Source organism: Heloderma suspectum, chromosome 13, assembly GCF_057233095.1.
Source record: "Heloderma suspectum isolate Gila_16-S chromosome 13, 16-S_ref, whole genome shotgun sequence".
NCBI classification, from domain to species: Eukaryota; Metazoa; Chordata; class Lepidosauria; order Squamata; family Helodermatidae; genus Heloderma; species Heloderma suspectum.
In genome coordinates this window covers 15,311,847-15,338,560 of record NC_139470.1, presented here as the reverse complement: position 1 = coordinate 15,338,560, position 26,714 = coordinate 15,311,847, and the positions used below count along the sequence as shown (strand labels likewise).

At 44.4% G+C, this 26,714-nt stretch overlaps 1 protein-coding gene across 8 annotated transcripts in view; it reads left to right on the top strand.

Annotated features, from left to right (window-relative positions):
- The window catches only part of TANGO2 (transport and golgi organization 2 homolog), a 113,981-nt gene that overhangs the window by 22,279 nt on the left and 64,988 nt on the right, over positions 1–26,714 (top strand). For all 8 annotated transcript variants that reach the window (XM_084819869.1, XM_084819865.1, XM_084819868.1 and 5 more), the window contains one exon: positions 17,587–17,707. In XM_084819869.1, coding sequence (XP_084675995.1) covers positions 17,698–17,707 — 10 coding nt within the window. In that variant the 5' untranslated portion in view covers positions 17,587–17,697. The remainder of the gene's footprint in view (positions 1–17,586; positions 17,708–26,714) is intronic.

Sequence of the window (26,714 nt, the reverse complement as noted above, 5' to 3'; positions counted from 1 at the left end):
AGCCAGCATGACCATTGATCTGGGATGATGGGAGCTGTGGTCCACCATTCTCTTGGGGGATACAGACTCCCCACTCCTGCTTTTAAATGTTTTCTTCATGCTTAGGTTTGTGGCGTAAGTCAGAGGTGAGAAACCTGTGGCCCTCCAAAGGTGGTTGGATTACGGGTCCCATAATCCAGTATGTAGTATATTAGCTGGAGCATACAACCAACACTTTTTCAGTTTAGCAAGCCAGCAGTGCGGCTTCCAAACTGTAAGTGGGATCACCAAGATCGCAACGTTCAGCTGAAAAATATACATTTCTAGCCCCCATGTTTGTATCGAGAAGCCTGAAAACATGTATAGTAGTTTGTGTTAAATTTTCTGAAAACAGAAGGCAGGTTTAACAAAAGAATAAAAATCCAACAGTGCCTTTCAGAACTATTAGTTTATAGCAGGGATAGGTGATATGTGCCCCCTGATGCAACCTTTGCTGCTCCCTTTTCAGGGGAGGATTTTTCGGGGGGGGGGGAGCATCCATAGCAGCTACAGAGCGCCAAAAGGATCAAAAGTATTTTATTCATTTACAATATTTATATACCACTCCATATCTAGAACAGATTTTGGAGCAGTGAACACACACAAAAATAAAACAGTAAAAGAATAAAAAGATTTGTTGTTCAGTCGTGTCCGACTCTTCGTGACCCCATGGACCATAGCACGCCAGGCCTTCCTGTCCTGCGCTCTCTCCCGGGGCGTGCTCAAGTTCATATTCATTGCATCTGTGATGCTATCTAGCCATCTCATCCTCTGCCGTCCCCTTCTCCTTTTGCCTTCAGTCTTTCCCAGCATCAAGGTCTTTTCCAGGGAGTTTTCTCTTCGCATTAGGTGGCCAAAATATTGGAGCTTCAGCTTCATTATCTGTCCTTCCAATGAGCACTCAGGGTTGATTTCCTTTAGGATGGACTGATTTGACCTCCTTGCAGTCCAGGGGACTCCTAAGAGTCTTCTCCAGCACCACAGTTCGAAAGCATCAATTCTTCGGCGCTCAGCCTTCCTTATAGTCCAGCTCTCACAGCCATACATTACTACTGGGAAAACCATAGCTTTGATTAGATGGACCTTTGTCGGCAAGGTGATGTCTCTGCTTCTTACTATGCTGTCTAGGTTGGCCATAGCTTTCCTCCCAAGGAGCAAGCGTCTTTTAATTTCATGGCTACAGTCACCGTCTGCGGTGATCTCGGAGCCCAAGAAAGTAAAATCTGTCACTGCTTCCATTTCTTCCCCTTCTATATGCCAGGAAGTGATGGGGCCAGATGCCATGATCTTCGTTTTTGTAATGTTGAGTTTCAAACCAGCTTTTGCACTCTCCTCTTTCACCCTCAACAAGAGGCTCTTTAGATCTTCTTCGCTTTCTGCCATTAGGGTGGTATCGTCTGCATATCGGAGGTTGTTGATAATTCTCCCGGCAATCTTAATTCCGACCTCTGATTCATCCAACCCAGCATTTCTCATGATGTACTCTGCATATAAGTTAAATAAGCAGGGTGACAATATGCAGCCTTGTCGTACTCCTTTCCCAATTTTGAACCAATCGGTTGTTCCATGTCTGGTTCTTACTGTTGCTTCTTGACCCTCGTACAGGTTTCTCAGGAGACAGGTAAGGTGGTCTGGTACTCCCATCACTTTAAGAATTTGCCACAGTTTGTTGTGATCCACACAATCAAAGGCTTTAGCGTAGTCAATGAAGCAGAAATAGACGTTTTTCTGGAATTCTCTTGCTTTCTCCATGATGCAGCGAATGTTGGCGATTTGATCTCTAGTTCCTCTGCCTCTTCAAAACCCAGCTTGTACTTCCGGTAGTTCTCGGTTCGCATACTGCTGAAGCCTAGCTTGTAGGATTTTGAGCATCACCTTGCTGGCATGTGAAATGAGCGCAATTGTGCGGTAGTTTGAACACTCTTTGGCATTGCCCTTCTTTGGAATTGGAATGTAAACTGACCTTTTCCAGTCTTGCGGCCACTGTTGAGTGTTCCAGATTTGTTGGCATATTGAATGCAGCACTTTAACAGCATCATCTTTTAGGATTTTAAATAGCTCGGCTGGAATACTGTCATCTCCGCTAGCTTTGTTGTTACTAATGCTTCCTAAGGCCCACTTGACTTCACTCTCTAGGATGTCCGGCTCAAGTTCAGTGACCGCACTATCATGGCTATCAGGGACATTCAGATCTTTCCTGTATAGTTCTTCTGTGTATTCGTTCCACCTCTTCTTAATCTCATCTGCTTCTGTGAGGTCCCTGCCTTCTTTGTCCTTTATCATGCCCGTCTTTTCACAAAACGTTCCCTTGAGATCTCCAATTTTCTTGAAGAGATCTCTAGTCTTTCCCATTCTGTTGTTTTCCTCAATTTCTTTGCATTGTTCATTTAAGAAGGCCTTCTTGTCTCTCCTTGCTATTCTCTGGAACTCTGCATTCAGTTGGGTATATCTTCCCCTTTCTCCCTTGCTTTTCGCCTCCCTTCTTTCCTCAACTACTTGTAAAGCCTCATCAGACAGCCACTTGGCTTTCTTGCATTTCTTTTTCTTTGGGACGGATTTCGTTGCTGCCTCCTGAACAATGTTACGGACCTCCGTCCATAGTTCCTCAGGCACTCTGTCTATCAGGTCTAATCCCTGAAATCTATTCCTCACCTCCACTGTATATTCATCAGGGATATGATTTAGGTCATACCTGAATGGTTTAATGGTTTCCCCTACGTTCTTCAATTTAAGCCGAAATTTTGCAACAAGAAGCTCATGATCTGAGCCACAGTCAGCTCCAGGTCTTGTTTTTACTGACTGTATAGAGCTTCTCCATCTTTGGTTGCAAAGGACATAATCAATCTGGTTTCGATATTGACCATCTGGTGATGTCCATGTGTAGAGTTGCCTCTTGTGCTGTTGGAAAAGAGTGTTTGCTATGATCAGCGTGTTCTCTTGGCAAAACTCTATTAGCTTTTGTCCTGCTTCATTTTGTACACCAAGGCCATGCCTGCCTGTTATCCCGGTGATTTCTTGACTTCTTACTTTAGCATTCCAATCCCCTATGATGAAGAGGACATCTTTTTTTGGTGTTAGTTCTAGAAGGTGTTGTAGGTCTTCATAGAACCGATCAACCTCAGCTTCTTCGGCCTCAGTGGTTGGGGCATAGACTTGAATTACTGTGATGTTGAATGGTTTGCCTTGGATTCGTACTGAGATCATTCTATCATTTTTAAGATTGTACCCCAGTACTGCTTTTCCCACCCTTTTGTTGACTATGAGTGCTACTCCATTTCTTCTAAGGGATTCTTGCCCACAATAGTAGATATGATGGTCACCTGAATTAAATTCGCCCATGCCTGTCCATTTTAGTTCGCTGATTCCCAAGATGTCGATGTTCAATCTTGCCATCTCATGTCTGACCACCTCCAGCTTACCTTGATTCATTGATCTGACATTCCAGGTTCCTAAACAATATTGTTCTTTACAGCATCGGATTTTCTTTTCACCACCAGACGCATCCACAGTTGAGTGTCCTTTCGGGTTTGGCCCAGCCGCTTCACTCTTTCTGGCGCTACTTGGAAATACCCTCTGCTCTTCCCCAGTAGCATATTGGACACCTTCCGACCTGAGGGGCTCATCTTCCGGCGCCATATCTTTTAGCCTTGTGATACGTTCCATGGGGTTTTCTTGGCAAGAATACTGGAGTGGGTTGCCATTTCCTTCTCCAGTGGACCACATTTTGTCAGAACTCTCTGCCATGACCTGTCCGTCTTGGGTGGCCCTGCACGGCATAGCTTATGGCTTCACTGAGTTACGCAAGCCCCTTCGCCACAACAAGGCAGTGTTTTTTCGGGGGGGGGGGAGCATCCATAGCAGCTACAGAGCGCCAAAAGGATCAAAAGTATTTTATTCATTTACAATATTTATATACCACTCCATATCTAGAACAGATTTTGGAGCAGTGAACAGACACAAAAATAAAACAGTAAAAGAATAAAAAGATTAAAACACCACATTAAAATTATACTTGTTTAAAAAACACAATGCCAATAAAAAACATAACTGGTCAATTAAGGAATGCCTCCTGGAACAAGTGCTGTTTTCAGGAGGCATCGGAAACAACACAGTATTGGTGCCTGCCCTGACCTCCAAAGCCAGGGAGTTCCAAAGAAAGGGGGCCACCACACTGAAGGCTCTTCTCCAGGTGGACTCCAATTGGGCCATAGGTCCATGTGGAACCACCAGGAGCAAGCCCTCCGATGACCTCAGTGACCAGGCAGGTTGGAAAGGGAGAAGGTGCTCTCTCAGGTATCCTGAGTAGCTTGTTTGCAAGCTAAATTTGACCCTTTTGGTGCCCCATAGCCCCTAAAGATGCCATTTTTAAATTTTAAAATATCAGCACCCTCCAGAGGGGTGTCCAGGGGTAAAAATGGCCCCCAGACCGCCTGCAGTTTCCTGCCCCTGATTTATAGCATGCTAAAATGGACCATGGCTACTCATTTGTGTGAAATCCAAATGTCCTCCCTCAAGATAGCAGTTCTGTTATGGGACTATATCACATTGCCCCAGCATTCAAATGACAATGTTGTATTGGTTAGAAGATGGAAGAGTTTGCTCCTACTCATCTGATGAACCCATTGCTATCACAAAGATCTGTGGAACATGTTTGGGAGCATCAGGAGCCCCTGTTGTGTATCATTCATTAATGATGCCATCCATTTTCTCCCCTATTTCGTTCCACCTAGTAAATTGTTCATTCTTTTAAACTTATCTCTTCATCAGTGATGTGTGTGCCGCTGCAGTGCCCATTCAACTAGATTTAAAAAATGGAATGCAAACTTACGATCCAGATACGTGAAGGATGAGGCTCCCCAGGAAGATAGGGAAAAGATTATTCATTTGCTAAGAGCCGCCAGAATAGCAATCTGTTATAAATGGAAACCAGAAGACCTCCTCTCACACACACCATCAATGAGAGAATGGGTGATCATGGTCTGGGAGCTGTTAAAGCTTGCACATATTTTTAGAATTAGAGAGGACAGATGGGGAAATAAAAGCTTTATTGAAAAATGGTCTATTTTTGTTATGTTTTGGAATAGTAAGGTGCAGGAAAAGCTGCAACCTTGTGATTAATTGGAATCATTTTAAGTATAAATATTGTCAAACTATAGGCTAGTATAAGTTAATACAAAGTAACTGGAATTATAATACAGACACTATACTTCATTTATGTTTGTATTGTTGAATGATATGTAAGTATGTATGTACAATCAAAACTTGATCTGGATTTGTATTTGTAATTAATGAATGGTGATGATAAAAGAAATAAAAATGAATGCTAGTTCTACCACTATTTTTCATTATGTGGGGATGTGTTATGCATGGTTTGGAGGCACCTGATGATGGAATCTTGCTGAAACTAAGTAGGTCTGGGTCTGGTCAGTGCCTGGATGGGAGACTTCCTGGGACCCTATTGCTGCCTTGAATTCAATGGCGAGTTATAAACCTAGGATGCAGTTCTATGGGGATGGTGGTAAGCCTACAAACTCGGAAGCTTACAGCCATCCGGAGCAGAACAGGAGGCACAGTGAAGGCGATCTTCACCTTTGTGCTTCTCCCTTTATGCTTCTATTTTTGCTAGGCGGGTATTTTCACTGTGGCTAACCTCAGATCCAGGAATTCAAACTATCCTATGGCCCCTCAGATGCAGCCTAGGGGTCATAGGATTGCTCTCTTAATGAAATAAATGCTTGCTTTGGATCACAGCTAGTGGAAATATACCACTATGGATAAAAATCTCTTTGAGCAGGTAGGTACCTCTGTAAAAGAGATAGCAACCCAAAGTAAGTGCTTTTTATTTCTAGAACTTGTGGATCATAGAATCATAGAATAGTAGGGTTGGAAAGGGCCTATAAGACCATCAAATCCAACCCCTTGCTCAGTGCAGGAATCCAAGTCAGAGCATCCCTGACAGATGGCTGTCCAGCCTCGTCTTGAATGCCTCCAGTGTGGGAGAGCCCACTGGATCATCCAGTGAAACTGACTTGGAGGAGAATTCGGGACAGATGAAAGGAAGTACTTCTTCACACAGCACATAGTTAACTTTTTGAATTTGCTGCCACAAGAAAATGGCCACTAGATGGCTTTAAAAGGTGATTAGACACATTTGTGGGGGGGGGTAGGACTATCGATGGCTACTAGTTATGACAAGTGGAATCTGCAAGAAAACATTGCCATATATACCCACTCTCCAAACTATTGCAGACCTCAGGGTTTCCCTAAGCCTGCTAAAAACTATCCTGTTTCTCAGTGGCCTCAAGTTGGCTACATTCCTGTTGGCACTCAGCACCTGAGTTCACTATTAGAAGGGATGATAGCTATGTGCAAACTCCAGGTTCAGAGGCATTATGCTTCTGATGACCAGCTGGGAGGAAGCAATATTGGGGGAGAGCTCTTGCCCTCCATGCCCTGCTTGTGGCTTCCCAGAGATATCTAGTTGGCCACAGGGGGTAGCAGGATGTTAGACTAGATAACCCTTCAGGTCTGATCCAGCAGGGCTCTAATGAATGATTGCGAGAGATTATACTTACAAGCTTTTTCTTCAACTCTGCAAAATAGAAATGTAATTTCAAACTGTTAAGACTCCATCTAGCATACGCTGGCACAACAGTGACTTCATGGGCTGCTTCCGCTCTACAATAACATTAATTGTTTCTTTTGAGGAATTGGGCTTACCCTTATGTTTGCCTTCTGAACAAATACCCTTTGAATCTCAAAGGAAGAAAGATACTGACTAGCATAAACAAAGTCTGGGTAGCTGTCTTTCTATTGTTGTAGATGGTGCAGTTCAAAGTTATCATCAAGGCCTGTCTTCCAATTTAATTACAGAATAATCTGTGAAAAGCATCTGAAAGAAAACTATATAAATGGGGGCTAGTAGCCAGGCAAAGCAAACTTAAGACCTGGCTCATGTTCTTATTAAGTAGTTGCAAAAGTGTAATTTAATTAAGGTTTCTAAAACCCTTGTCCTCTATGAGTGGGCATTTCCAACCAAGAGAGAGTATTTTTTAATGTACAGTATTTATTATAGAAATGTAAATCCCTTCCTTTAAATAAATACAGGGGGTGGGGGGCAGCTTATAATACTTAATCAAGTCTACAGTTCCAAAGTCTAAAACATAATACAACAAAGTAAAAGCAGCAGGATCCAAACTCTAAAAGAGCAGCCTTAGAACCTCATGGAGAATTCCCTTTGAGCTGAAAACTCTCTATAGAGGACGGTGTTGAACCTCTTTCAGCCCAAGGGCCGCATTCCTTTTTGGAGAAGCTCTTGGTGGCCACATTGCAGTGGTGGGCAGGGCCAAAGGCAAAACGGGCAGGGTCAAAATACCAAAGAATACCAGCATATTTTAACTTAAAGCTTTTACTGCCAGTAACGAAGCCTTAAGAGGGCCATTTCAACCTTATAGAATGGGAGGGGAAAAAAACTGTGCAAAAGCCAAGAAACCACCAAATGGTTGGGGGAAAGGGGGGTGGCGATCTGGGGAGCTCAGGGGGGGTCAGATTTGGCCCTCTGGCCTGAGGCTTTGCACCCTTGCTCTACGGTCTTTACATGTTTCTGGAGCTGAATTGCGCTGACAGGAAGGATCTGTTAGTGGAAGGGTTTAGTAACAAAGTGCAGTGTTGCCTCAGAGCCTCATAATGTTCCAGTGGTATTTTGATTTGGAACCACCCTATCCTGAAGGGTGGGTAACAGCAGAAGTGGGCTCACCTTATGCTGATCTGGAAAGAGCTACATTGGCTATCTGTTGGTTTCCCTAAACTGTGGCCCAGGGTCTAATTTTACAAGGGGTAAACACTTTTGGTTTTGGCTCTTCCCACCATTGGCTCTGGTGCTGCCTAACAACTGCCTCGATGGACTTTTCCCAGGGTCAGTGGCCATTCATAGGAAAAAGATTCCTCGTCCCTGCCTTAAACAGCTCAATGATCCCTGTTATCTGAAAAAATGCCTTCTCTCATCTTCCCTTCCTCCCCCCATTTTAAGATTTTCCAAGGAAACTCAGTGGCAAGTACCCTACAATCTGAGGCACAGCAGGTAGATGTAAGATCTAAGGCTTTCTTACTGGTAGTGCCCTAATTACTGAATTCCTGACCCAGAGAAACTCTCTATTTTTCTATCTGCAAAAAAAGGATTTGGACCCAGATGGCTTTGGTGCTTTCAGAACGTTAAATAACTGATCAGCAAATTACAAGTGTTAACCTGTGGCTGAGCTGTTCTTGACCCGTCTTTCTGTCCTAAGCTGTTTTTAGATTTGCTACTTTATTGTTTTAACATCTTGCTTTATGTAGAATACGCTGAAACTGAACCCCGACAAAACCAAAGTGCTTTTGGTGGGAGACAAGGGGAGTTTGGGGGAGGTTGACCTGGTGTTGAATGGGGTGTGGCTGCCCCTGAAGGACCAGGCCTACAGCCTGGGGGCCATTTTAGACTCCCAGCTGTCCATGGAGGCTCAAGGGTCAGCCGTGTTCCGGGCAGCACTGTGCCAACGCCATCTGATACGGCGGTTGCACCCCTACCTCCCTAACCTTCTGCTCCCATTAGTAGTTCATGCTCTGGTCTCCTCTCGCCCGGACTACTGTAATGCGCTGTATGTGGGGTTACCCTTGAAGACGGTTCGGAAGTTGCAGCTGGTGCAGAATGCGGTGGCCCGCCTGATTAAAGGCAGCCTTCAGCGAGATCACATCACTCCACGGCTGAAGGACTTGCACTGGTTACCAGTTGTTTTCCGGGCCCAATTCACGGTGTTGGTATTGACCTTTAAAACCCTATACAGTTCCAGTCCAGTCTATCTTAAGGGAGCGCCTCCAGCAACACCAGGGATGTCGCTCAACGAGATCGCCTTGGAAGGCCTTCTGTCTGTCCCATCAGCCAGGGCAGCTAGACTGGTGAGGACTAAGGAGAAGGCGTTTTCTGTGGTGGCCCCCACTGTGTGGAACGCCCTCCCTAGTTACCTCCGCCATGCCCCCTCTCTGATTTGCTTCTGCCGGGCTTTGAAAACCTGGCTGTTCAGGCAAGCATTTGGTGTGGGTTAGGGGTTTTTTAGAGTCATGCTGTTCTGTTCTGTTGATTTGTTGTATTTTGTGCTGCTTTTTGTATTGTACACTGCCTAGAGTGGCCAGGTAGCTGGCCAGATGGGCGGCTAATAAATCTAATAAATAAATAAATATGCCAATTTTATGAACTACCTTAAGAGCTTCTACTAAAGCAGAGATAGGCACCCTGGTCTTCGCCAGATGTTTTTGGCTACAACTCCCATAATCCCTGACCATTGATGATGCCGGCTGGGGTTTATGAAAGTTGCAGTCCTAAACATCTGACCAGGTTGCCTTCCCCTGTACTAAAGGGTCATTATACTTTTTGAGAAATAATGGTATGGTTCCAGTACATTTTGCAAATGCTTCAAAATTCAACATCTCGGTAGGTCAAGCTGGGTCATGTTCTTCTAAACCAGCTACAGAGATCCACATGTAAATGGAGAACTTTGTGTTTCCGCTGGGAAAGAACAGTCTGCTATGTTTTCCATGGAACTATGTTAAGTAGCAAGAGAGCACAGTTACCCGTAGCTTCATACTGTTGCTGCCCATAACCAGCAATCGTGTGGTTCTGCTTCATAGCTCCCCGATAAGTTCTCAGAGGAGTTTTGATCAAAGCCATCTTGACTCCTGACAATAGAGAGCAGTAGCTAAAAAATGCTTACTTATCAGTAGGGATGTATGAAATGTACTTACCTTTCCGCGGATTATGTTTATGGGGGGGGGGAGGTGTTCCGTCCCTCCCCCCGGAATCCTCAATGGGGGGGGAGGTGATCCGTTCCCCCCCCCCCCGGAATCCTCGAACAGCCGGCTGTGCTCCGCGGCGGCTCCGCAGAGCAGCTGGCCAGGCCCAGGCCAGAGCCGTCCACAGCCGGATTTCTGGCCGTGGAGGGCTCTGGGTAAAAACAAAAAAGAAAACACCGCGTATGCAAATGGCGGCGGCTATGGCCGCCGCCATTTGCGTTCCTTATTTTTGGCCGTCTTAGTCTACGTGAATATTTACGTAGACTATTACGGTGAAAATAAAGGGGAACGCAAATAGCGCCCGCTACACTATTTGCGTTCCCCTTTATTTTCGCCGTAATAGTCTACGTAAATATTTACATAGACTAAGACGGCCAAAAATAAGGAATGCAAATGGCGGCGGCCATAGCCGCCGCCATTTGCGTACGCGTTTTTTTTTTAAACCCAGCCGCGATAGGCTATGTACATCTTTACGTAGCCTATCACGTCTCTGTAAAAAAAAACAAAAAACCCTCCAGACTGCAAATGGCGGCGGCGGCGGCAGCCGGTCAGAAGACCAGCCGCCAGAGCCGCTGCCGCCCGGAACATCCACCCCAGGTAAGTCTCGTCCCGGGGGGGATCCACGGGGGGGGCAGGGGGGTGGCAGGCCGTTCCGCCACAGATTTCAGTGGGCCAAATGCACTGGCATTCGGCCTCACCGAGATCCGTGGCGGAATTCTCTGACATCCCTACTTATCAGTAGTGCTTTGATGAAGCAGTGCCTAAAACATTCATATTTAAATGTACCTATTGCTGTTAAATTGCAAAATGAGGACTTTGCACACGCACATGCACACAGAGTGCTTGGATCCTCCGTCCTGAATTTTTAAAGGCCCAATCCTATGCATTGTTGGCTGGGGCATGCAGAGAATTGTAGACCTTCTCTCTCCTAGGCACATGCCTAGGATTGGGCCTTAAATAAACCTTCCACCTGCACTCTTGTGCATCAAATTACTGAATCTGCTCACCTTTGGTTTTATAATTTTTAATGCTTCTTTTATGCTAGAAGATATTTCATTATCAGTTTACAAGTCTCACATCTTCAATTAAACAATATCCTGGATGATTAAACAGTGTAATAGAAATGCATGAACTATAATTGGGGAAGGGCGATAGCTCAGCGGTACAGAGCCCCTGCTTTGCATGCAGAAGGTCCCAGGTTCAATCCCCAGCATCTCCTGTAGGGCTGGAAAAAACCCTCTCTGAAACCTTGGAGAGAGCCATTGCCAGTTACTGTCGACAATATGGAGTTAGATGGACCAATGGTCTAACTCGGTATAAAGCAGCTTTCTATGTTCCTATGAGTCCTGTGTGTGTGTGGGGGGGTGATGTCCACAATAAAGAAGAATCGGTAGAAGAGAGGACAGCAACTTGATCATCCCTTGACTACATTTGAAATAGTAGAGAGCGGCTGACTTGTACATTTTCCATTGACATATGTTGATAGGCTAAATATTGGATGCAGGCTGTGATTTCCCACCACCACCACCTCTCCCCAGAACATTGGCTGAGTTGTTGTGAAGTTTAGGACTAACAACAGATGAAGCTTCTAGGAAGGAAATAAGGGGTTACTTCAGCGGCTTATAAAATAGAAAATGTGAGATTGAATGTGGATCATGGATGTACAGTGAAAGCACAGAATTGCAGCTGCTGAACAGTCAAGAAAAGAACACTTCCTTTTAGGACTGTTGCACAGTTAAAGTCTGGCTGCAAAATTGATCTAGATAGATAGATAGATAGATAGATAGATAGATAGATAGATAGATAGATAGATAGGATCCCCTTTTAATAGATTAAAAAGGTGTCCTGTTTACCAGGTAGCAGATTTCAACTGGAAATGATTGTTTTAAATACTTGAACTTATTCAAAACTGCATGTGGCAAGCACTATCATAAAGATGCATTCTCTCTCTCTCTCTCTCTCTCTCTGTCTCTCAGGACGGAAGGAATGCCTCTTCTATGACAATGCCTGCCACCATGTCTATGAATCGTCTAAAAAGAGCATGTGTGTTTTGCTTCAGAACTGTTTGTACCCTCATGCAAACTTGATTGACTGATCAGTTTGGGGTACAGTCCTGTGTACATTTAGACAAAAAAATGTATGACAACACCCAACATCCCTCAGCCAGCATGGTTGGCTGAGGGATGCTAGGAGTTGTAGTCCTTTTTCTGTCTAAACTTATATAAGCTTGCTCCCTTAGTTACTTAAACCCATGCAGCTAATCAACCAAGATTTCTTTATCAGGTGACAGCCCTAGATTTAAGAAATCTTAGTTGATTGATCAAAGGAATTTCAGTCAATTAAGCTGAGTAAATCTGCATGTATGTGAGAACAATGCTTCTAAAGAAAAAAACATACTGTTTGTTTTTCAGTGGTGTTACAGCAGGGAAACCCTCTTAGAAGAGGTATTCATTTGTGTGTGTGTGTGTGTGTGTGTATACACACACACACACACACACACAGGGGGGAGGGGAGGGGAGGGGAGGGGAGGTTGTGCCACTTTACACCTACATCATTTTTAACATCAAAGCTACTAATGACGGCAGAAGCTGAAACATTTACCTCTAAATATATTTTGAAATTACTCTGTTATAATGTAAAATCTGCTGGCTGGCTGATCAGGGACACACTTTTGGTAGAAGAAAATGTTTTTGATCAACTAAACTTTGCAGTCTTCCTTGTTTTACATGAAACGGGGGTTCATAGCAAGCCATTTCCAGTGGAGTTGGCAGCATACCTTTCCAAAGGCCTTTGAAAAGATTAGCCTTAAAATAGATATTTCTTTATAGCCCAGGAACAACACTTTCTCATTTTTAGGTGTCATAACTGAGCACAGATTTGTCACACATCTGTCTCCCAAGTACAAAAAAAAAGTTTCAGATCTTATACCTTATAGAGTTATGGTTAGAAAAGAAAACATCATGCAAATAGTCCTACAGTGCTTAGAATAAGATACTGATAGAAATGTGGAAGAGGCGAACTGGAGAGAACCAAACAAGAGATTTTGCTGCAGTTGTTATTAGGTGTGTTTCTGTTTTGTCCCATACAGCAAACTAGCTTGTGCATGCCTTGCAAACCAGGATAGGAGGCAGGGAATGAGGGTGGGGTGGAGAGATTATGTGAGCCTGAGGCTCCTTGGCACATTGGTTCATGTAATTCCAGACCATTTCATTCATTCCCTAATTTATAGACCTCCTTTTAGGGTACATATTCCTCACCAAAGCAGTGTACAAAATATTACAGAAATAATCATCCTAAAACATAATAAAATCATTTAAAATTAGGTTACACCCCCTGAAAACGGAGCAGTAGCAATTAATATTCAATGTCCATTAATGTAAAAGCAACAGCAATTCATAAGGAGCAGATGGAAATAAAAATAGGTTTAAGTTTTTTCTTTAAAATTGTCAAAGATGGGGCCACTCAAGTTTCCAGGAGGGAAGGGAGTTCTATAAGTGCAGGACCACCACCAAAAAAAGCCTTTTCTTACTTTGTTATTGTGTCTGAACTAACTCTTAGTGAATATATGAACTAAGTAACTTGCTCAATAGTTTATGGTCTTTTAGGTGGAGAAAGCTGAATTTATTTTCTTTATCTTGGTCAAGTAATTTCAGTGTAGAAATGCGTTTTTACATATTTGCTTGTATCCTAAGTTGCTCTTCTGTTCACATAAAGGAATGTGACCATGTCTACAAGTATTATTTATTATTATTTTATTTATTTATATCCCACCATTTCCCCAATACTGGGACTCAAGACGGCTTTACAACATTAAAAACTTGTACAGTTAAAACCTATAAATAGAAATATACAAAAATTAAAAATATAATTAAATCAACAACTGCAGATGGAGAACAACTCTGTTCTCCATCTACAGTCACCTGCACTGTATCCCGCAGCATTCTGAAGGGTCACCCAACCCCTAGGAGCAGAATTGGGTGGGGGGCAGGTAACTCCAGGGTGAGGCAGGTAAGCCCTGTTCCATCTTCTGGATAATAGGAACAACTCTGCATGCTTCCAGACAGTAGAGGGCGATAGAGAATGTCCTATAGCTTGATCAGTTCCTATTTCCTGCTCCCTCCCCTTCCTCTTCCTTCTTTCGCCTCTTTCCTCTGCAACAAGTAGCACCATGCAGCTCTCTCCAGAGAGGAAGCAAGTAACCATATCTCATGCCTTCACTAACTTACGCTCACGCACCCAGCTTTAGGGAGTGCTTGTAGTTAAACAGTGTTAGAGAGCCTTCTCTGATGATGTGTATAAAAGCTCTAATAAAGTAAGTTTATTTGAACGTCTTCGAAACAGGCTCTAGACTGCATTTATTGCCTCCAGTACTAAATGTGGTATTGCCATGCTTTCTCTATATAAAGCAACTCTGCTATAAGTCACACTGGACTTTCCAATACCGTGAACAATTAACTCTGTTTTGTTCATGGAAGGAGAGTTAGGATTCAAGCAATTGTGTATTCATGATCCCTACAAAATGCATCAGGTTCATCCTTGGATTCAGTGCTGGCTCCAGATTTTTGTGGGCCCTTCGGGCAAGACATGTTCAATGGTCCTCCTCCCTCAATAAATCTACCTTCTCAATGCCATTGTTACAGCTGCTAGAGTTCCTCCTTCTCTTTCTCATCATTGCTACCAGTTGCATGCCTGACAGACAGAGAGCCAGTGAGCAAGTAAGCAGTGGCATCTACTGCTGTTCTTCCTTCTGACCACCACCGTTGTCTGGGCCACAGCAAGAGGCAGGTGAATAAGGAGATTGCAGTGGTGAAGAGGAGGAGCAACTCCAGGGGGCTCATGTCCGTGGGCCCTCCTGGGGTATGGGCCCTCACTGGATGCCCAACCAGGCCTACTTTTGACGCCGTCCCTACTTGGATTATTTTACCTGTGGACATCCTTAGCAGGATATTGGCAATTGGAGAGTTCATTGCAGCTGAACAGTGGCAGGAGACTGCCATCCCTATTGAGCTGAGTTATGGCTTGACAGTAGCAAGCTGCTGTTTCGGCAGACTATTAATTTTGAAATTCATACAAACGCTTGTAGTTTTAACTCTGCTTTTAATGGTAAAGAGCAAAATAGTGTGAAATGCTGCGGAAAATGGCTTCCTTCTGTTGGAATTGAAATGTGGGATATTGTGGGAGGGTTTGGCAAGGTGCCATGAAATACAGATCTTGAGTCAGAAGTGGAGTTTGTAGTGTGGAAATGGGAAGAGATCACTTTATCTTTAACAGTGTTGTCAGGCTCATAAAAAATAATTTAATTTGTTTTCAATAAAACCCCTTGGTCATCACTCACTGGGGCAAGGTTAAGTTAATTATTCAGAGCCGTTATGGAGTTCAGGTATTGATTGTTGCACCACCATCTCTCGCCATGCTGGAAAACCCTTAATACATGCAAGCTGTCTGTTGCTGTGAAACATGCAAGGAGTCTGTTCGGTTACTAACATTCTAATCTTTGTTCCAGCTGGAGGGAAAAGTAAGACCCATTGTAGTTTTATTACCAGACACTGTTCCCAGTGGGGCCATGTAGAAAATATTTGAAAAGCCAGGGTTCCGATCTGTAGAGACCATTTGTCATGCCGTCCAAATGTGCACAGAATCTTTAAACGTGCTGCTGGTGTTGGAACTGTGTGTTAGGAAATGCACACTAGGAACACAGGAAGTGAACAGGTCAGGCTGTTTGTCCATCTAGACCCTGGATTATCTGCCCGGCCAGGCAACAGCCCTCCATGGTCTCAAGTGGAGGATCTTCCCCATCACCTGCTACCTAATCCTGTTTATCTAGACCATGGATGTAGAACCTCAGGTCCAGGCAGTGGTGGTTGGTATTCAGTGGGGCTGGTGGGGCAGAAGGCAGGGCAGATACTCAATATTCTACAGAGATTATCAAGGATGGCAGGAGAAGATCATTGTGCATTGTAGCCAATCAGCAGCTTCATGCTGTGCATTAGAGCAAATGTATCTGATTGTGTGGTGGTGGTGGGGATTCTCTGCCACAAGTGGGTGGGGGAGAGGCAAAGGGTCACCGTCCCATTTGCCCCGAATATCGTGCTGCCTCTCGGTCCAGGATCCCAATCCAGCCCTCCTGGGGTCCTCAATCCGTGGCTCCCCCCATGTCCTCAAGTGATTCCTGCTTCCCTCCCCGCCCCTCAATCATTTGGTAGTTTCCTGGCATTTGCACATTTTTGCCCATTCTAAAATGTTGAAATGCTTCGCCTAAAGCTTCATTACTGGCAGTAAGAGTTTTAAGCTCAAATATGCTGGTATTTTGACTCTACTCCCTTTGCCCTTGGCCCTGCCCACCACTGAAATGCGGCCCCCAAGAGCTTCTCCAAAATTGAATTTTGCCCTTGGGCTGAAAGAGGTTCTGCATCCCTGGTGTAGAGACACTGGGGATTGAACCTGGGACCTTCTGCCTATACAACCTGTGCTTTAATGCTAAGCTATGGACCCTCCTCTTCCTATATTCTGATTATCTATTACAGTTCACTCTGCCATCAGTATTTCTTAGGCATCCTTTGGAGCCATTCAGATGAACTACAGTAACACATCTTATGCTCGCATGATACATCTTCACTTTGTCATTTCTGATTCTGCCTCGCAACAAACTGTAGTTTGCTGTCTTGTCTGAACCAGTAAACTACAGTTTGCATTTGCCGTCAAACTCAGATCACAAACCCATGATTAGAAGTTACTAATCATGGGGCAGATGGGAGGGAGGGAGATAGAGGGGATACCCAAGGCTCCTTGGTGGTTTTTTCTCCTAGTGCCAAACCATGATTTGGTGTTAATGTCTAAACACACCTTGCATATAATAAAATGTGCCTACATTTGTCTTGTTTCCGCTTCCACTGACTTAAAAGCTTTGCAAAAAAGATATCTTTTAAAGTGTGTTTTCTGCATCTGACAGAAACATTTCCTTGTGATCTAGCTTCTTTCAGTCTGTTCTGCAGAATTCGTGAATGTTTGACTTGCATCCAGGTGTTTGTATTTTAAAAGCCTGGATTTGTTGGTCCAGAACCAAAGAGCCACACCCTGCACTGTACACATAGCAAGCAAAAAAACACTGAGAGCGTGATTCTTTAGGTTGCTTCAGGTAATCCTCCAAGCCATGGTTTGGAAGACCCAGAATGGGCGTCAGGCTCGCATACTCCCTTTTCTCTTTGCACTCTCCAAATTTGCTCCCTTTCTTTGAGAGAACAATGGTTTGCTGTGATGGTTGTCTGAATCGGCCAAACTGTGGTTTGCCTCCAAAGGAGAACTGATGACCATGGCTTGGACTGGGTTTCCAATTCTGGTTTGGAGGCAAACTATGGTTTGAACAAATTAGAAAAGGAGGGAGGGAACTGGAACACTCCCACTGTCACAAACTATGGATTGGAGAATTGGTTAAACCCACCTGTTGTTGGCTGCTTCTGGACATGTCAGTACTCTGTGACTCTTTCCTCCTCCTCCTTCTCCTCATCCTGAGATTCTGAGTTTTAAATTCCTATTTAAAACATTAGTATTTTCAGCAGTGCCAAAGGTCTCCCTTCACAGAGGCATACTTATACATGAGTCACTGAGAAATATACATAGGAAGTCTTGTTCATTTCAGCGTGGAACATTGCTAATGAGAATAGCAGGAATTTTGAACTCTGTTCGAGGACAGAAGGCTGTGTTTGTATGAATGTCCAAGTCATATTGGCCGTTATGTTTCATTTACAGGCTGCCGCAGTATGACCTTTCAGTGACACCGCCCAGAAGACGCACAGCTTCCCTCTCAGTTACCCATGTGCATTCTTTTCTTTAAATTTGACCCACGACCTGTTTCCAAAAATGCATACAGGTAATGTTGAGCACTGACTGTAGTCTCTTATCTAAATGTTTGCCTCTACCAGTATATGAAAAGCCATTCATGGGATTGCTCGTTGCACTCGCTTTGTGATACTGTTCATGACCTTAATCTAGCCTCTTATTTGTCTCCTAAATGAAAAACTGACACCATTAACAGAACATTGGTGTCTTTTCTGGTGCCTAGGACAAGAAGGAATGAAATTTGCAGTATATTGTTGCCTGCACCATTTTCATTTTATTGGTTAGGGTAGCCTTCCCCAACCCCCGTGCTCTCCAGATCCATTAGCCTGCAACTCCCTAAGTGTGACTGTCAAATGCCTTTTGTGTTAGCTGATCATGTTTCCATTTCAGTAAAATCTATTCTTCCTCCAGGGTAAAAATGTCCATTTAATGTATTTGTTTATAAATACATAGTAGATTAAAAAAAAAAACACACATGGGGTTTATTGAGCAATGTTTTTCAGAGATGTGCCACACAGTAAGTGTGATTTAAGAAAATAAGGATACTGGAATTATAACAAAACTTGTAAGATAAAACTAACGGAGTATATAATACTGGGAAATGGGGCAAAAGTCCTAAATAATGAAGACAACAAGAAAACGACAGATCTGTACACAAGCACTGAACTTGTAGAATAGAAAGGAATTTTGCCAAGACTCAGTCGGCATGGTAAATGGTGAGGAAGAATCAACCAAAGGGATAAAATAATAGTGGAAATGTTTTGATATTCTCAAAATAAGATTTAGGGTGCAGTCCTATTAGGTCTGCCCTGGCTACTTGTAAGCCTCCGAATCTGGAGGCTTTCGTGTATCCAATGCAGAGCAGGAGGCACCTCACTCCTCCTACTCTGGATTTTAGCTAGACGGGTGTTTTCAGAGGTGGAGGCTTTGGGGAGGGGGAGGGCAGAGGCTGGGGACGCCTGGGGATAGCTTGTATCCCCGCTTCTCCAGTCCCCTACCTGCCCACAGGAACGCCCCATTTCCCTCCTTACAAGCTCTCATTTGCAAGCTTGGAGAGGCAGACGGCACAGAGGGCGGGGCAGGTAGTGTGGTTTCCTGGCTCCGAGGTCAGAGCCCTGTCTCCAACCTCCAAGCCAGGAATCCAAAAAAACCTATCCCCCCCATCCCCAATGCTGTCTAAAGGCCATGGGATTGCTTCCTCTTTGGATTTTTTTAAAGGAAAATCTCTTATTGTTATTCTTTTACACTACTTGAAATTATCAACATATTGGTATTTACCAGTTCTAAAGCTTGCATAAAGTAAGTGTGTGTCATCTGTAAAAACTAGAAATACAGACACTAAACTTAAAGTACTATTTTTCTTCCACTTATTGCTCATTTGTAAAACCTGTCTGTGCCAACAGATGCATTGGTACATCATCTCAAAACCATGTTCAGCTGGTGTTAACAGGAGCAAAAACTAAGACCCAAGCCCATAAAGGCTGTGCATCACATGGTGCCTTTAGTGTTCATGCACACACTTTCTTACATTGACATTACAGATAATATGCATCTACTCAGCTGCTCAGAGATTGAACTTGTAGAGGCATTGAAGGGAGGGAGCTGAATCCATCCTTGGCAGAAAAGGCCATAGATCAGGAGAAGAACACATGTTTTGTATCCAAAAGGGTCCAAAGTTCAATGCCTCGCATCTAGGGCTGGGGAAAAAATGCTGACTGAAACTCTTGAGAGCTGCTGGCATTCAATACAGACCAGGGGTGCGGGACTGTTTTGGTTCTGAGAGGGGTGGATTCCCTCCTAGGACACCACCCAAGAAATGGATGATGTCAGGAGGTAGGCTCTTTCCTCCTGAAGCCCTGTCTGTTGGACTCATCCAGCCCCCAGGAGTGTTAGGAGGGAACTTGCCTAAAGCCCGGCTCCCTATGTCACTGGTTCCCAGCTGAGTGCCACAGAAAGGGCTACCTGATTACTGATCCAAGATAAGATCGGGGATTCTTCAAGTTAGACCACTGGTAACTCCTAAAACAATGCTGCTTTATCTTTTTGAACTGAATGATCCTGGATTCCTGCATAAACACCTTCTTAAGCAATTGTATACAGCTTCAAAGTCATATATAACAAGTAACTGGAAGTCTCTAAAGGCATCTGATCAGCCACTGTGAGAACAGAATGCTACAGTAGTTCAGCATTTGGCCTGATCCATCATGGCTCTTATTTTGTTAAATGAGATTTTACAGCATATACTTTTTGTCTTGTGTATAAATGTATCATATTTCAGTCTGTGTGTGGTGTGTGTGTGTTCATAAATCCCATTTTGTATTACAAATCGCTACTTTTTGTAAATACAGGTTTTAGATTTCTGAGCTGTAATCTCGTAATCTTTTTATGGAACTGAATTATATCACAGGAAATTGCTTCAATGGAATGGTTTCTCATGTTTCCATCTCTCTTACCCCCACATTAAAAAGTTACATAAATCTTCACACAGTTGAGGTTATGTAGCTATTTTTAGAGTTCTGTATAATTTATTCGGGAGAAGATCACTTCTGCTGCTGCTCTCTGATATGGCTTATTTTGAAAGACAGAAGTTAGGTGTTTTAATTAGCTGCATGAGTTTAAACCGTACATTCTCCTCTTCCCCCTCCCATTTCAAGCCTTTGGTTTCTGACTTCCATTGGAGTTAGCAGACATTCATGCTCCAACGCAGACACCATGGCCATGGTTTGGCTGTCCTGAATGACATTCATGCTTGTGTGGGCTCTCTTCTTTCCTGTTCAGAATCACTCACCCATCTCCTGGTTTGAGCAACCTGTAGTACATTTTTAAAACCAGTATCAGAAACCACAGTTTGAAATACGTTTGCAGTTCAGGCTTGGAGATGTGGGATTGAATCCAGAATCTGGCATCTATTGGCAGAAGGGCTCCAATTGCCAAAGTTGGCTCCATCTGATTTTGGGGGATCCCCATGGTTTACCCATTCAGCTACTTCTCTGTAGCATTGTCAGGGTGCTGGAGGGGCAGGGAAGACTTAAGAACATAAGAGCCCTGCTGGATCAGACCAAGAGTCCATCTAGTCCAGCATTCTGTTCACACGGTAGCCAACCGGTTGCCTATGGGAAACCCACAAGCAGGACATGAGTGTAACAGCACCTTGCTACCCATGTTCCCCAGCAACTGGTGTACATAGGCATACTGCTTCTTATACTGGCGGTAGCATATAGCTATCACGAATAAGAGCCATTGGTGGCCTTTTCCTCCAGGAATTTGTCCAATCTCCTTTAAAAGCCATCCAAATTGGTGGCCATCACTATGTCTTGTGGTAGCAAATTCCATAGCTTAACTATGCGCTGTGTGAAGAAGTCCTTCCTTTCATCTGTCCTGAATCTGTCACCAATTAGCAGGACATGAGTGTAACAGCACCTTGCTACCCATGTTCCCCAGCAACTGGTGTACATAGGCATACTGCTTCTTATACTGGGGGTAGCATATAGCCATCACGAATAAGAGCCATTGGTGGCCTTTTCCTCCAGGAATTTGTCCAATCTCCTTTAAAAGCCATCCAAATTGGTGGCCATCACTATGTCTTGTGGTAGCAAATTCCATAGCTTAACTATGCGCTGTGTGAAGAAGTCCTTCCTTTCATCTGTCCTGAATCTGTCACCAATTAGCAGGACATGAGTGTAACAGCACCTTGCTACCCATGTTCCCCAGCAACTGGTGTACATAGGCATACTGCTTCTTATACTGGGGGTAGCATATAGCCATCACGAATAGGAGCCATTGGTGGCCTTTTCCTCCAGGAATTTGTCCAATCTCCTTTAAAAGCCATCCAAATTGGTGGCCATCACTATGTCTTGTGGTAGCAAATTCCATAGCTTAACTATGCGCTGTGTGAAGAAGTCCTTCCTTTCATCTGTCCTGAATCTGTCACCAATTAGCAGGACATGAGTGTAACAGCACCTTGCTACCCATGTTCCCCAGCAACTGGTGTACATAGGCATACTGCTTCTTATACTGGGGGTAGCATATAGCCATCACGAATAGGAGCCATTGGTGGCCTTTTCCTCCAGGAATTTGTCCAACCTCCTTTTAAAGCCATCCAAAGTAGTGGCCATCACTATGTCTTGTGGCAGCAAATTCCATAGCTTAATTATACGCCATGTGAAGAAGTCCTTCCTTTCATCTGTCCTGAATCTGTCACCAACTAGCAGGACGTGAGTGTAACAGCACCTTGCTACCCATGTTCCCCAGCAACTGGTGTACATTGGCATACTGCCTCTGATACTGGAGGTGGCATATAACCATCAGGACTGGTAGCCACTGATAGCCTCCTCCTCCAGGAATTTATCTAACCCTTTTTAATGCCATCCAACTTGGTGGCCTTCACTACAATAAGAACAGCAGCTCTTTTGGCTCCTCCTCCTCTTTCTCATCATTGCTACTGCTTGCTTGCTTGCTTAGAACATAAGAAGAGCCCTGCTGGATCAGGCCAAAAGTCCATCTAGTCCAGCATTCTGTTCACACAGCAGCCAAGCTGCCCACGGGAAACCCACAAGCGGGACACAAGTGCAACAGCACCCTCCTGTCCATGTTCCCCAGCGACTGGTGTACATAGGCATACTTCTTCTAATACTGGAGGTAGCACATAACCATCAGGACTAGTAGCCAGTGATAGCCTTCTTCTCCAGGAATTTGTCTAACCCCCTTTCAAAGCCATCACTATGTCTTGTGGCAGCAAATTCCATAGCTTAATTATACGCCATGTGAAGAAGTCCTTCCTTTCATCTGTCCTGAATCTGTCACCAACTAGCAGGACGTGAGTGTAACAGCACCTTGCTACCCATGTTCCCCAGCAACTGGTGTACATTGGCATACTGCCTCTGATACTGGAGGTGGCATATAACCATCAGGACTGGTAGCCACTGATAGCCTCCTCCTCCAGGAATTTATCTAACCCTTTTTAATGCCATCCAACTTGGTGGCCTTCACTACAATAAGAACAGCAGCTCTTTTGGCTCCTCCTCCTCTTTCTCATCATTGCTACTGCTTGCTTGCTTGCTTAGAACATAAGAAGAGCCCTGCTGGATCAGGCCAAAAGTCCATCTAGTCCAGCATTCTGTTCACACAGCAGCCAAGCTGCCCACGGGAAACCCACAAGCGGGACACAAGTGCAACAGCACCCTCCTGTCCATGTTCCCCAGCGACTGGTGTACATAGGCATACTTCTTCTAATACTGGAGGTAGCACATAACCATCAGGACTAGTAGCCAGTGATAGCCTTCTTCTCCAGGAATTTGTCTAACCCCCTTTCAAAGCCATCACTATGTCTTGTGGTAGCAAATTCCATAGTTTAACTATGCGCTGTGTGAAGAAGTCCATCCTTTTATCTGTCCTGAATCTCCTACCAGCCAGCTTCATGGGATGACCCCACTGGGTTCTAATATTATGAGAGAGGGAGAAAAATCCCTATCCGCATTCTCCACACCATGCATGATTTTGTACGCCTCTGTTATGTCTCCCCTTGCTCACCTTTTTTTCCAAGCTAAACAATCCCAGCTGTTGTAACCTTCCCTTATAGGAGAGTTGCTCCAGCCCCTTGATCATTTTAGTTGCCCTTCCACCAGCCCAGGTGCACACACGCCTAAATCTGGATCCAACCCAAGCAGTAGCTTGCCCACTTTGGCCATCACAACAAACTGCATTTTACCCAAACCAGGGAGGGAGTGAATTGGAAGGCAGAATCATGCAGGCTCAAAGACTGTTCACAACAGTCAATGCTTGATGCCTGAACCATGCCACTGGGTCTAATAAATGATTCAGATTTCAGGTGATTCCAGAGAAGTGCCGGCTGCTCACAACAGCAGGCAGACTTAAGTGTGCCTTTGTATACTTGCTGTTCTAATGAACGTAACACTTCGCAGTGCCAAATTCAGGTACCAACAGCCATCTTGCCTGGATTACTGGTACCCAGCACTAGCTGGGATCTGATGGTATGGCACTGCTGCATTTCTATAAGCTGTTCTCCCCAATTTTCCATTCCACAGAAACATATTAATGAGGTTTTAATCAGGTCTCAGATTTTCTTATTGTCGATCGTTTAAAATTGCTTAGATGTGTGTTCTGTCTGTTTATATGTTTGTATGTAAACGGTTTTTATACTATGTATTTTTAGGGGTTTTAATCTTTGTAAACCACCCAGAGAGTTCTGGCTATTGGGCAGTATAGAAATGTAATAAATGAAATTAAATATTTGGAGAAATCCCGCTAATCAGATTCTGTGAGCAGGATGTCTGTGTCCTCCTGCCCTCCTTTGCCTGAGTTATTGTCACCTATTGCTGGTTTCTTCTCTTTTCTCCCCCCTTTTTGGTGTTTCAATATTGTCTGAATAGACCTTTTTTAATTTTTAAGGCCACCCTCTTAAGGCCACATTAGCAAATTGGATCTCTGCACCCCAAGGATCAGCCCAATGGTTACTGCCTAAATCAACACAGCACAGATGGACATATTTGACTGGGGGTGGGGCAGGGGAGGAGAGAAGAAAATATAAATCGTAAGTAACAAGAGGAGCAAATAGCACATGGAAATATGCCATGATGTGACTAATATGAACTAAAACCTTCATCCTGTATTATTCAGAGAGTGCAGTGAACAGCAGACACAGATGTACTCTGGCTGAACTTATGTTCATTTTTATCCCATACTTCTTACTTGTTTTTCCCCTCTCATTGTATCCTCACAACAGCCCTGCGAGATAGGTTAGGCTGAGAGAGAGAGTGACTGGCCCAAGGTCACCCAGTGTCAGGGTGGACACTGAGCCCATAGAATCCCAGAGTAGTTCTGATTCTGAGGAAGAGCAGTCGCTCTCTGCGTTGGCGTCACGCGTCCATCAAGTCTGCTTCCCTCGCTCTGTCACTCCCAGAACTGTTATCTAAGCTAGGAATGCTGGTGGGAGGAATCTCCATCAGCTGTTGGCCCTGGCAAAAAGGAGCGCGCTCCTCTCCCAGGAGCGACTGCTCTTCCTCAGAATCAGAACTACTCTGGGATTCTATGGGTTCAGTGTCCACCCTGACACCCAGCGAGCTTCATAGACAAGTGAGGATTTAAACCCAAGTTTCCCCAGTCCTGGGTGCAACATGCTAACCATTTACACTGCACTGGTTCTCCAACGCTGCAGAATTCCCTGTTAGTGCAATGGCAGTATGTGTGCAGCTCAAAGGCGTAGAATCAAACACTGGTTTCGATGTTTGCTATAGTACAAAGGTCAGTTCAGCGTTCAAGATGTACTTCTGCGCTCCTTGGCATCATTAAATATTTGGCAAAACGTTAAGCCTTGTTTCCCAGATAAAGGCAACATCATAGCATTAACCTGTCTTTCTGCTTTTATTTGTTAGTATCCCTGTTCTTGCGTCCATGGATTAAATAGATTTGACACACACAAGTTGTTTCAGACTGATGCATTCTTCAGTTGATGCGTTTAGACAGAGTATGAATAAAAATAATCTAACAAATAAGATGCAGTGCCTCGGGGGGGCTCGGGGTGTGGGGGAAATAGAATCCCTGAAAGATGCTATATGTTTATGGTGCAGAACAGAAGGGACTGAAAAACTGGGCAAACTATTTAAAAGCAAGCAACCTAGTCTCTTGTCAGAGGCAGTGGTATAATGACAGTAGTTAACTTGGTTTTGCTCTAGAATGTCACCAACAATTTTGCAGACTTGGCCTAAAACCTATTGAAGTGATGGATACTATGGAGAATAATATCTGGATTTATTTTTTTTTAAAGGCAGCAGTGCAGATAAATTTGCAAGTGCTCCTTGATGCTTCGGAGAGGGGACATAACTTAGCGGTAGAGTAAATGCTTCAAATGTTAAAGGTCCTAGGTTGAGTCCCTGGCATCTCCAGGTATGGTTGAGAGAAACCCCAGTGTGAAATCCTGGAGAGCTACGGCCAGACATCATAGTCTTCAGCCTTTTGGACCGACCAGGGATTGACCTTTAACCCAAACATGCATTTGGGGATCCACATCTTAGTTCTCCCCCCACCCCATATGCTGATAGTGCTGCTATTGTGACCCACTTTAGGCCAAGCTGTGACCTAGGAGTGAGTCCTGACCTACCAAATGAAGGCCAGTGATGTAGACCGGAGGTAGAGAGCCTTTTTCAGCCCGAGGGCCAAATTGCAAAGGTCTCGGGGGACCACATTCCATCTGTGGGCAGGGCCAAATGTGATTGTCACCATTTAAAGCCTACTTTAAATTCCAGTAAGCAGGAGAAGGCTTCTGTCTAATCATAGGTAAGCAGGACTGAATCACTCAGCAGCACTTTCATATAGCATCCTAAATGCCGTGCCTCTGCATGTGTACTCACAAGTATGTAGCTCTCCTGCCTGCAAAAAGCACAGCTCAATTTTTTGCAGGATATTTAAAGGTAAGTTGTCTTTAAATATCCTATTATCTCCAATTAGTAATCGTAAAAGGTAAAGGTGTCCCCAACCAGTCGTGTCCGACTCTAGGGTGCGGTGCTCATCCCCGTTTCTAAGCCGAAGAGCCAGCGCTGTCTGAAGACACTTCCGTGGTCATGTGGCTGGCATGACTGAACACCGAGGTGCACGGAACGCTGTTACCTTTCCCGCCGAGGCGGTACCTATTTATCTACTTGCAATTTCTTGCTTTTGAACTGCTAGGTTGGCAGGAGCTGGGACTGAAGACAGGAGCTCACTCCGTCACGCAGCACTCGGGTCTCGAACTGCTGTCCTGCCGACCAAAGAAGCTTGCGCCAATGGGGAACCCCTGGGGACCGCTTCCGGCCCATGGTCTGGAGGTTCCCCATCCCTAGTGTAGACAATACTGAGCTAAATGTAACAGTGGTCTGAGTTGGTATAAAGCAGCTTCCTATGTTCCTAGCTACCATTCTTTCAAATTCACCGGTGGCAGCCATGGCCAAGAGTGTGTTTCACCAGCGTACACTGGTGCGGCACATACAAAATGGGGAACAGTTTTTGCCCAGTTTGAGCCAAAATTAGTTTTCAAAGGCTGCTTC